Source organism: Corvus cornix, chromosome 13, assembly GCF_000738735.6.
Source record: "Corvus cornix cornix isolate S_Up_H32 chromosome 13, ASM73873v5, whole genome shotgun sequence".
Classification (NCBI taxonomy): Eukaryota; Metazoa; Chordata; class Aves; order Passeriformes; family Corvidae; genus Corvus; species Corvus cornix.
Genome location: NC_046343.1, coordinates 15,655,687 through 15,668,116, shown reverse-complemented (window position 1 = coordinate 15,668,116; position 12,430 = coordinate 15,655,687). Strand labels below are relative to the sequence as shown.

The 12,430-nt window shown below is 40.1% G+C and overlaps 1 protein-coding gene across 3 annotated transcripts in view; it reads right to left on the bottom strand.

Moving 5' to 3' along the window:
• The window catches only part of SLIT3 (slit guidance ligand 3), a 468,570-nt gene that overhangs the window by 202,573 nt on the left and 253,567 nt on the right, over positions 1-12,430 (bottom strand). For all 3 annotated transcript variants that reach the window (XM_039559586.1, XM_010406223.4, XM_010406222.4), the window contains one exon: positions 3,464-3,535. In XM_039559586.1, the coding sequence (XP_039415520.1) occupies positions 3,464-3,535 (72 nt within the window). The remainder of the gene's footprint in view (positions 1-3,463; positions 3,536-12,430) is intronic.

The following is a 12,430-nucleotide window of genomic DNA, read 5'->3' as shown; positions in this document are numbered from 1 at the left end:
ACAGGACATAAGTAAAAACTAAGCAGAGCAGAAAACCTTCTCCTACTCAAAAATCTTTAGTTAGCAAAGGTTTTACACCAATTTTCTTCAACTTTCCTGCGCATTTCTATGCCAACAAGTCATAAGACAGTTAATAACTTCTGCCACTCATTTATGAATACATGCCCATTTTGCATTTTATTGCTGTTTCAGTTGTTGCACACACCTTTCTATGTCTTGGACTGCAAGACCAAACCCACTGAAATGTGTTTTATCGTCTTATAAAAAGCGGACACAGGAATTTGTCAACAAGAAAAATTTCCTATTTTATCAACAGATAGAAACCAAACCCTTCATGGGAATCTGCACAGAAAATCTGAGGCAAGAATGAACAAAGCCAGCCCCAGTGCAGAAATACCAGGACAGGAAGTTTAAGCCCATCAGTTCTGCTGGTCATTTCCCAGACATTATTTTCGACTTGCTGCACAGGCAAAGACAATCAAGAGAATGCACCAAAGCACTTTATACTCCACATTTTTGCATCTTTTAACCCAAAACTCAGAGTCAGCAGTAGTACTCGGCACCTGCATTGGGTCAGACCATAAAATCAGTGACACTTTTCGTGGCATTGAAACACAGAGGCTCCTAACCACAGAAGTGACCGAGAGCCCATTTGCATTGGGAGCTGCAGTCGGCGCCTTGGGCTGCTCCAAGCTGCAGCTGAAGTTCACAACTCCCTGCACCACACCAAGTACTCAAATTAGGCACAGATTTCAGTCTTGTTTTCATCTCTACCTCTGTGCTATTTGTTGGTACAGGAACATATTTATAACACAAAACAAGAAAATGAGAATAGCAAATGAAAACAACTTGTGGATAAGAAGAAATAAGTCACACGGACCATGGCGTGCTCTGCATTTTGAAGGATAACTGCACAAAAATTCCTTCTCTTCCTATAGCTACTGAATCACCAAGCTCCTTGCAGTCATGTTTCTTGAGGAGCTCAAGGTGAATGAAACGTGCAATCCAGAAACCAAAGTGTTTCTAAAGAAAGTATTCTTAGTTTATTTTTTGAGCAAGGCTGTGCCCCGAGTTACAGACAAAATTTAGAAGTCTGTAGACAGGGTGTGTGTGAGGAGAAAAGTGCAGGAATGGGAACACTGAATATCAGAAAGGTCACAAGATTTCAGTAAGATAAAGAAGAAATACATTATTTGGTGCTCTTGCAAACTGTTCAAACATAATTAGATTTTTTTTTTTTTGCAAGAATCCTTAAATATTTTCTACATATTGCGTTATATGTTAAAATATATCTGCATAAAATACACAGTGGGTTTGAAATGTTGAAATGTGGTTTTACCTGTTAATGTTCTTTGATGGATCAGATCGTTTTCAATTTTAACATTTTTGACTGTTTTACAACTGAAGATATGATATTCTCTGGGGCATTTAGCAAATTTATTTTGATAGATTAAATTCTCAGACTTTCTTTGAAGAAAAAAATTCAGATTAGGCTGGAAGTATAAAACTCACATTTTGTGACTGCAAGAAAAATAAGTTTAGAAATAGATACTATCAATCTGTTTTCTCATCTTTTAGAATTAATATTGATTCTTTTCCTGTAGCAGTGTGTCTGTACTGAAAATTAAAAATGCGCTAAAAAACTGATTATGATCTATTTTATATATCCTCATCTTCTCCCACCCACAAATAATTGGCATAGAAGTAACCAGTTAAAACAGAGAGGTAAATAAACTAATTCAGCATTTACTACATCCTGGGGAGAAGGAAAGCATTCCCAGCAACTTCTGCAGAGCCTGCAGAACTCAGTATATTGCAAAAAAGGGCTCCATTTATTGTCCAGCCTATTTAGTGAAAGTTATAGCTCTGTCTGCTGTCAGTGGAGGACTGATTCACCCTCTGCAGATACAGAAAATCAGTTCATCAAAAAAAAAAAAAAGAAAGCCGGTTTTAGAGGAGTTCATTTTTTTTTTCCCCCCTTTCTTCTTTTCTTTCACCAATCTGACAGACAAGTAAAATTTTATAGTGGTAACACATTACTTTTCCTGAAAAGTGCTATTACTACAGAATTCAAACAATACTCTTGATAAGTTACCAGATAAAAAACTCTGCAGAAACCTTCTGCTAGCTCAATATGAGCAACACATACTATCTGATCAACATCAGGGTCCCAGCTGGGGGGACAGAGGGCAGCTCAGCTGTGACAGACACAGCCACCACCAGGTCCCTCAGAAGGCTGAGCTTCTGAGGGCAGAAGTCCTTTGAGCATCAGTACGAGGTAGATCCAGCCCCTGGGAACAATCCTGTGTATTACCAGATGTGTTCAGACCCCTGTGTTGTGTGGCACAGGGCTGCCTATCCAGCCCCCGCTGTTCTTCCTCCTCTCGGCAGCCCAAGGCAATGTCGTGACTCTGCTGAGTCTCCAGGTGCCAGGAGTGTCTGAGGCAGGTGCTTATTTTATCCACCTACCATTTGCTGTTTCATCCCATGTAATTTAAGGGCAAGCTCTGCAGCAGCCTGGGCAGGCCTTCCCTGCTGTAGGGAGCTGTGCACTGGGTCAGGGCTGCTCTCGCATTAACTCACGGCAGATGACGAGGGTTTGAATTTTGGAGGGGTCGCGTGCTCTTCTCACCCCCCCTCCATTTTGGCTCTGAATTATGTGCTTTCACGAGTACTGACACTCAGCTTTGCAGAATTACTTTCGGGTGACAGGAAAGCTTTATAGCAGTTCCTATAGTGAAAACCTATTCTAGAAAAGGTCTTTAAGTGAACGAGTAACTATTAGTAATAAGCAAATTATCTGCTCAGATACCAAGTTCAGGGTAATATTGGATTTACCTTACAATGACAGTGCTCTAAATCTAATGTGCTGCTTCCCTGTTAGAGTCAGATTTCACTGTCAAAACCTTTTTTTCAGTACGTGCTGCTGCTTTAACAGCCTATGTGTAAAGTTTGTGGTACGTGAAGAGCACAACGTGGTGTTATTTCAGCCCTCAGAGAAGGATCCTCCCCAAAAGCCAATGACTGCACTGAACAAGCCTGCCAAGAGCCCATCTCTCCTCCCTCTTATATACCAAACACCTTTGAAACAGCTTTTTGTCTAGGGCAGCAGTCACATACCTCATCATATTGCTCCCCATGAACCTGTTACCCATCCGCTGCTCGGCATTGGGCAGCCCCGGGCAGGTTTCTGGCTGCGGATCACACATCGGACACACTTGGAATGCTGCTGAACCCCATCTGCTCCACGCAGCAGCGAGCACAGCAATCTCTGCACTCCTCACGAGCGGCAGCGCAGAAGTCGTCTATTGTGGTTTAATTAGCAATAACGCCAGCCCGGGGGAAGTGTGAGATTGCACTTGCTGAGGTGGGCAGGGAGGCTGTGGAGCCCCCAGACTCGCCAGCACTGCAGCACGGGGACAGCCACCCCCCCACCGCCCCAGCCCCGCTCAAGTCAACTCACAGGATCTCCAGGTCGCGCAGGGCTCGGAAGGCTCCATCTTCGATGCAGCTGATCTGGTTGTTGTCCAGTTGCCTGCAGAAAGGAAGGGAGAGGATGAAGGCTGGCTCCGAGCACCAGGTTGGGGCTTCCCCGTCACCGAGGTGTCCCTCCACCCCCTCGCAGCGCCTGCTCAGCTGCCACGCTGCTCGGGGCTGCTCGCGGCTGTCTGACAGCGCTGCACGCTCCCGCACACTGAAGCCTGTCAGGTCTCAGTAAATATTAATTGCGCCTTTTTTTTTTTTTCCCCCTTTTTTTTTTTTTTTTCTTTTTTAAGGCAGAAGGGAGTAATTTCATTACATTAGGGCATCCAATCCATTATGAGCTTTTACCGTCATGTCACTGAAACAATTTCATTAAGCTAAAGGCCTGTAAATCATTGGAGGTCACTGGGCTGCCCTCCGTGACCTCCCAGAATGCCGTTTTTTCTTTTACTGGAAGTTGGAGTCCTCTGTCCTGACAGTACTAAATCTCCAGGCTTTATCTACCCGAGAGCTGTGAGAGTGCATAGGGAATATACCAATTCCAAATTAGACTCAACTAATCTAATTTTATAGTCTTTTTATTATTCTAAGCACCAAATGTCTGTGGTGGTTCAATGCCTCTCTGCATTGTTACTGGTCCCATCTGGTAGCCCTTTCTATTGAAAGATTTCTGACTAAATACAGATTCTGTCTAACTGCATCAGGGAGAGCAATCCAGTGACAAAAAGCATTATACACATGTACACTTAAAACACTATTTTGCTTCAAAATGTGTAATTTAATATTTGGATGGCAGTGTTCTCTCATTTGTCTCCCTGTATGTGCATGATTTAAATGTATTTTGCAATATATGTGGATGCAGGAGGACAGCTACATCTGTCTCTTTTGCTTAAAAGAATTAAAGTTGTAATTTAAAATTCAGTGATTACATTTTCTGACATCTGATCCCTTAAATTTTACACTTAAAGAAATAAAATTACCTATCTAGTCACATGCAAGTAAAATATCTGCATTTCATGAGAAAATAGATGCAAGTTCCTAACTCTATATGTTACTGCCATTTGCACAGCATAAACTTTGGATTTGGTGAGACAGAGACCTTTGTACTGCATGTGTAAAATATCTTGAACAAAGATACAAATATTACACTGTAGTTTCTGTTTTCTATTTAAAAAAATATATATGCAACTATAGCAAATATATTACACCCATGTATAATATGGCTGTATAGTTTCACCAACTACTTTCCAATTATTTGCTGTATCTAATTTTTGGTCTAAATAGACATTTGCAGCAATTCTCTTATACAACAATAAAGCAAAGCACTGAGTTTGATCAGCTAACATTGAGCATCTTGGATGTGTACATCTTTGACAACTATGGAAACTTACCCTTTGTGATGTAGTCTGGTATCAATGAACATCATATTTTATGTGAGTTAAATACAGGAAAACCCACTCACACTCTAAAGTCTGCTAAAAACCTTTGGAAGCATAAAGCCCAACCTAAGGTTTCTCGTAGTATTCGCTCACTTTGGAGAACTTTTTGAATTTGGCAAACTTCAGTGATGTCTCTGATACTGACAGACACTGGGATGTACAGACCTCCAAAAGGGATTTTTCTGTGTGCAGGAGTTAATGCACAGCATATATACATATCTGGGTAAATGTATACATACATATTTATGTTCTGTTTCTCTGATGACCTACCAAAGATCCTAAAACCTCTCTGGTTTTGACTGCTGAGAAGACCATTGGCTGCTGAGTGCCTTGTTCTGATATCCCTGTTTAATTGACAAAAATTTGTTGCTGAAACAGAAAGGATGGTGCATTTTGAAGAGGAATAAACCCCAAACAAGTTAAATGCAGTGCTGTCTGCAAGATTAAATACTTTACACTTAGCTTGGTTGGCAGATACGAACATGATGAGGAGAAAGGAGCCTCAACTTGAGAATCACCTCTCCCGCTCCTTCTACGGGAAGTACTATATATTACACCATTTTTATTGGAGTTATACTATGATATTGATTTTTCTGACAAATACACTAAAATAAGTAAATAAACCCCGTGTGCTACTCACAAAGCCTTCTGATTAAAGGGATTCCTAGGTGGGTATTGTTTTTTTAAAAAACTGCTACTCTCATACATTGATTTTTGTTGAAAAAGCATAATGACTATTTTAATCATATTTCCACAGGTCCAGTCATGCCACTGCCAACGACCAGGTTCAGTCTGTGTGATCGATGCACAGGATCACAGCAAGGGAAACCTCTCAATGCTCAGAAGACACACACTTAGCAGGACTATCAGTAAATAGGGAACATATTCATTAGTGATACATCCTGATTCTGTGGCCCGTGAACCAATCCCTCACAGTCTCTGGGGTGAGACTCACATATTTAATGCTCCTTTGTCACAGTGCTCGTGTCTCTTGGTATCTATCACACCAACACATTCACATCTGCACTGAAACACGAGAATTTCTTCTCAAAAGGAAAAGAACTGCTAGTTGTCTTAAAATTAGGCATGGCTGGTTTTAAGACCCTCTGCCTCCCCATTTATTTCTCTGTGTGTAGAGATGAAAATCCTATTTCTCTGCATCTGTACAGCACCCTGGTGAGTGGTTCAGTCAAGACTAGAAATTTGAGAGTTTAAATCTAAATGTCCTCCTTCCAAGACAAAGTGTTAAATTTAAAGTTTTGGGAATATCTTAAGTCTTACAGAAAGCCAAGGTGATCAGCACATTTTTTTTCACTTGTGAAGACAAAACAAACCCCCTGTGATGTGGACTAGCAGCCAGCTCACACACTCAGTGTGGGTAGTCTGTGCATGCAGCTCCTCAAGGGGCTGAACAGACATGCCTAACATTTGTTGAGGAGAACATCTAACTTGAATAAAATTAATCCTATGCAGAGAAGGTAAAATTTCAACTTAAAGAAAAAAGGAGGAAAACCCCAATATTTCAGAACAGGTGGAACCTACATTTCCCTAAGGAACATGTGACACTGCTCCTGTTTCTCCATCGCTGCATTCTGAACAGAGCACTCAGGCACACGGAGCACAGGGCAGCTACCTGAGACACATCTCACCTGCTCCAGCCTTACAGGTAAATTTTAAAAAATGGCCTTGGGCTGCAGAAGCCTTGATTCAGATTTAAATGCCACCTCTATTTGTCAGCACTCATACCCTTTCTAGAAAATCTTTTCCTCGAGATTACAAATGGGTTGTTATGCATGTAGTAGTGCAATGTACTGGTGGCAAAAGGTCAGACAACACAAACTCAGATTTAATATGCAATTTTAAAATTACATGGACAAAATCACTTTTCATACCTGCATTTACTCTGCCTTTTGAAGGAATGCAGCACTAAGCTCAGACTTTATCTAAGCCTACCAAGTGATTCTACTGCCTCTGATGGAAAAAAACGTTCTCACACAGAAATATTGAGCCACTGAAGGATGAATGAAATCACAGTAATTGAGCTGTGTGACACCTTCAAATCTTGCTGAGTTACATAGATAACTAACTTCTATTTGGGGCAAAGTGTTTGGGTTAAATGCTGAATCTCTCATGCATGAGACACAAAGCACCGGAGTTGGGCAGACCCAAAGCCTGGAGTTGGGCTGGGTGGCATTGTCAGAACAGGTCCTTGCTCCAACTCAGTGAGCTGAGATCCCGGCCTGGGAAACCCAGCAGCTCCCCTGAGATTGAATTATCCACCCTGACCCCACCTTGGAGGCTCCAGGGATCCCAGATCTCCGTGACAGGCAATTAGCCACCAGACAATGCCAAGAGATAACGACGAGCAATACCAGAAGAGCTCAGAGAACAGAGCAAAGCACTCAAGCAAGGAAAGTATTGAATGGGCAAATGGGATTTAGGTGGAGTGTGACACAAATGCTTATAAACAATCCAAGAATTTATAAAAGTCTTTGGAGGAAAAGACATTTTTCATGTGGTAGAGCTATAATACATAAAGCCATAAGTATTACTGTAATTTGGCTCTAATGTAGACTCAATAACTGCTCTTGGGTTTTATTAAAAAACAGGAAAATGATGTGACTGCATTATATGCAGTTGATTGATAAAATTTAAAATTTATGTTTTAAAGAAAAAAACAAACCCAAACTTAGACACAAAACACCTTTGTAAAAAATGAGACATAACACTGCATCCTAACAGATTTACATCACAGCAAAATCTATGGCTTGGCTAAAATGCCACTTTAAATGTTTAGAACACCTTTTCCCTGACAGAGTGTAACTCTGGCTTATCCATTTACACTTGTGCATTATCTATCATAAATAAGAGTTACATTTCAAATACTATTAAGAAGGAATAGGGTTTTACAATGTTGATATATTCTTTTGCCATTTGAAATAATCCTTTAAATACCGAGCCTTGAAGGTTTTGCTCACAACAATAAGGCATATTTAATTTACAAATGCATTTGAGAGATAAAAATCCTCAGCAACAAAGCTGATATAATTTTTATCATGTTACTAGCTTTAAATTTTTTTTTTAAAACACAGAACTATTCTAAAACATTAAAGAATTGAATTCATGCAGGGTGAAATTTACTGAAACTGAAATAAACTAATTTTTTATTAACACTAAAAAACTGTTTCTGCTTAAAACCCTCCATTTGCATTACTAGCAAGGTTTCTTTACAGCACACCAACTATATAAGTAGAGATTTCAGCATCTTTTCTGTAATTAGCCATACTCACATTCACAAAGAAGAGGCCCTTCCAGCATCAACATTTAAAAATAATGGACTTTATAACCAGTGTTTTGTACTTTATTCAGTGAGGGATTTTTTTTTTTCCATTTTCAAACACTACCAAGCCTACTGCAAAGCTCAAGTGCTAATCTGTTTTTTAATTATACTGTGACAGTAGTTAAATTACTATAACCTCTTTCTATATTTTGCTCAAAGTCTAGTTAAATATTTAAATAAAAGCCAGTATTAATGACTACTGTAATATATACTCTTCAAATTTCTTTCTCATCTTTCCCATTTAGCATAAAAAACCAGTGTCATAATAGTTGCATATTTAAGGTTCTACTGTTACTGATATAAAATTGCTGTCCTACTGTTACAGATTGTATCTACACTTGTAGATAAAAAATTAGGCAGAAGCCATTTCCTCATTAATGAAAGACTTGCATTTTTAACCAGAGTATCCATGTTACAGGTATTGTATCACCAAAATACTTAAAGAGATTTCAATAGTGATTTCACAGGAAGGTAAATTCACTGTAAATTATTATAGAATCATTTTTAGAAAAGAAATAATTTTGCCAACTGTATGTCCAAAAGAACCTCTCTTTGGACAACATTTTTCCCTTCCATTTCCTTTTTCATTTCATTTCTAATACAGACTTGCTGGTTCTATGTTATCCCTTTCCTGTAAAGTTTGCACTCTAGTATTTAAGTTCTTCCATAACCTGTAAGAATTAGAGAGACACTCTATAACATTTATTACCCTTACATAACTTCAAGAATATTAAAATACCTAAGGAAAGTGACACCAACATACCTATTTAAAATTTCTCACATACCAAACTAAAGTCCTTATCCTTGTATTAATTGATAAGGAAGACCCAATAAATGGGGAAAGATGGTGCTTTGAAGTAATATTAAATTCAATTAAATTGAAATAACGTCAACTTCTTTCAAACTAGCTTTTAATGCATTTTTTCCATTTAATTTTTACTCTATTTATGCTACACTAAAATCACTCTATAAGAGCTTGCTTATATTAGAAAATTTTAAAAGATTGATACAGCTGTTGTGATCAAGCTGCAATCTCACTCTGAGATTTTTACAAGTGTTCCAAAATTCCTTTTTTCTTTCCCAAGGATGTGATTTTGCCAAAAGCTGTGGTTGAGGCTTTGCGCAGAAACAGCTCATCTGCCTGAAATAATTGGGTAAAGTCATATTCTCTGTCTTCAGTTTTCATACCCAACCTGTGCTGCCAGGTTGTTAAATTCAAGGAGACAGGAATTTGAAGGGCAAGAGTTGCTTATGAATAATTATTCTGCAGACTATTCAAAAGTATTAAGTATTTACTCTGAGTATTTGTATTACATTAACTCACAAATCAAAATGCTGCTGTCAAAAATAACCGAAATATCAGCTTAGAGCAAAACTTGAGTGGCAAACGAACATGGAGACTACTCCTGCCACAAGGACAAACACACACAAACATGAGATTTCCTTTCAATACCAGGTGCTTTAGAACATTTTTTTTTTCTTTTTTTAACTCTCTCTGGTTGCTGATGTAACAAATAGTGCATACCAAGCACAGAAATGGCTGTCTCCATAGCAATTGGGGCAGGTTTTGCCGTTTCCCTAGTTACTCTTGACTGATAACCATCTGTTGTTCTCCTCTGCCATAGCCCCAAAGGGGAAAAGGGGAAGAAATGAGGAAGATAAAATGGGTGTTTGAGAAAATGAAAGTTACTTACTGTGATGTTTTTTACAGTTTTAGAAGGTTTGCACTTATTTAAATTTTTATTTATTGTTATGTTCAGTTGACAAGTGTCAAATACCACACGTAAGGGAAAGTTCTAGTTCAGAATGTTACTAAGCAGTGACCTTATTAACAGAAAATCATACTAGGGAATCAGATTAGGAATATTAACAGGAAATCATATCATTAGGGGCTGTATTACGAAACTGGAAAATCTGAAAGCGAGGTACCTCCATAGAAAAAATATGCAGTTGTTTAATCTAAATAAAGAGTAGAAATTTGTAATGTACAAAGAGCATGAGGCAGAGGAGCTGCAGGTGTTTCCATCCACCCAGCTGCTGCAGGTGGAACAGGAACTGCTGCCTTCCACCCCTGACCTGCAGTGATGTCTGACCTCTGCTTATCTGTGGCTGCTGCTTCCATCACACCCTGAGCCCCTCCCTCCTCTCCGGTGTTTCTGGCAGGGAAGGGAGGCACAGGCACAGCCAGTGTGCAGGGTCTGGCTGCCCGTGCCCCATCCTGACCCCAGGACAGCAGCACCCCTGAACCTTGCCCAGAAGATGTGCCCTGTGAGCAAGGCTGGTGTTTACACAGGCTCGTGCACCATCATGGCATCACTTATATGGAACCAACAGCACATAAGTCACGCTCATTTCCAAGGCAAAACAAATAAGCCCCCACAGACGAGCTGTTACTGCTGATCAATACGGCAGCATCAACCAGGATTTGGGTTCTCTCCTTAAAATCATTCCGTGCGTATGTTCCGTGCTGTAACAAATCCATTACAGAACCAAAACTTTAAAAAGAAAGACCCCAAATGCTCCATCCCTTCCTATTAAAATGTGTATTGTTGACAAAGACAAAATTTTTTTGGAGCCACCGGTATTTCGGAAATGGGCTCAGTAGGGCAGAGGGCTGCAAGAAACTCTCTAGTGTGACACAACAAGGCAGGGTTAGTGCTCTGCTGGTTCCTGGCCACAGCACTGGACAGGAGATGTTCTGGGCATGGGTGACATTCCTGCTGCCCTGAGGACACCACTGCAGGTTTCCCTGGCACTGCCCGCGAGCCCGGCCCGTGCCGGCTGCACAGGAACGCGCAGAGCTCACCCTGAGATTATTGAACAGGGACAATTAACATGTTAATTCTGGTGGTGGTCATTGCTGACACATTTTTATGTTTAATAACTTACAAAACTCAGGTTTGAGAGGAAAATTAAGGCTCTTCTGCCTTTGAGAAGCTTGGACTTGAGCAGCAAACATGAAAACGCCGTGGGGCATAGAGGCAGAGTGCAGAGCAGGGAAGGTGAACGTGCCCAGGGCCAGGCCCAGAAGTGCCTGTTTTTTACAGGGTTAGGGGGATAACAGAGCAAAAGGAAATCTGGACATTTGATCTCCAGACATCTGTCCTCTCTGAAGTCCCATATCACATTAGATTAATGCTATCACCTGCAGTCATACAATGACTTGTGATATTGTGAGTAAAGTCATGGTAGAGTGTCTGCCTTGCTGCATGGCTGGTAAATGTGGGCAAAACAGTTCATTTTTTTGTTTTGGTAACCTTATTTTCTTTGTTGTTGGTTAAAAAATTAATATTAAAAACTTGTGGATAATATCCAATTAACAGCTTGCAGTTGTAAATGGTAGTATAGTTTCTTAGTATAACACACCAATAAGTTTTCAATCAAAGCCTGTTTTATCAGACTGTTTAAAAATAAAAAAATAGCCAGCTAAAGCTGGAAAAGGAATCACAGTTCTGGGTATCTCCACATCCCATTTTGGATTGGGGGATTTTTTTTGACATGGTCCTACTCAGTTCCTCAACCAACTCCCACAGCTGCTGGAGGACAGTTCACAAATTACATATTTCAAGATACTGCATCAATTTTAAATCCCTCTGATAGGGGCTTCCAGCACTGACCATGCTTAACACAGGCTCAGAAGCTTTCCTAAGGGTTCCAAATCAGGCCATTTCATCTTTACCACAGCTGTGGGTTTGTACTGTAGGACAAATAAGTGGCACTCCAGACAATGAAAAGTAGGGTTGGAGGGTGTGCTTCCAGGATTTTGCTTTGTTTTACCCCTTTTCTTCTATACCGATCAGGCAACAGCAGTTTGCTTCTGAGACATGGAATTTATCCCATTCTAGTAATTTCTGCTGTAAAATTGGCCACTGACAAACTAACCAACAAAAATGTAAGTGTTTTCCATTACCTTAAGACAAGGAGCCATTTGGCTTAGTTACAGTTCTGTGTTGCTCACTGATGGCCTGCCTGGGTATTATCAAAGTCAGAGGTTTCGTTTTTAACACAAAAATGCTCCTAAATGACATGCAGCTCCAAATTCTGACTCTTAACCATTTCTCTGCTTTGCTGGTACATGATTTCTCAGGCCAGCTGAGGAAGAGCAGCAGCCCCAAGTACCTCATGTAACTACAGCCCTGTGCTGTTACCCTCTTACTGATACAAAACA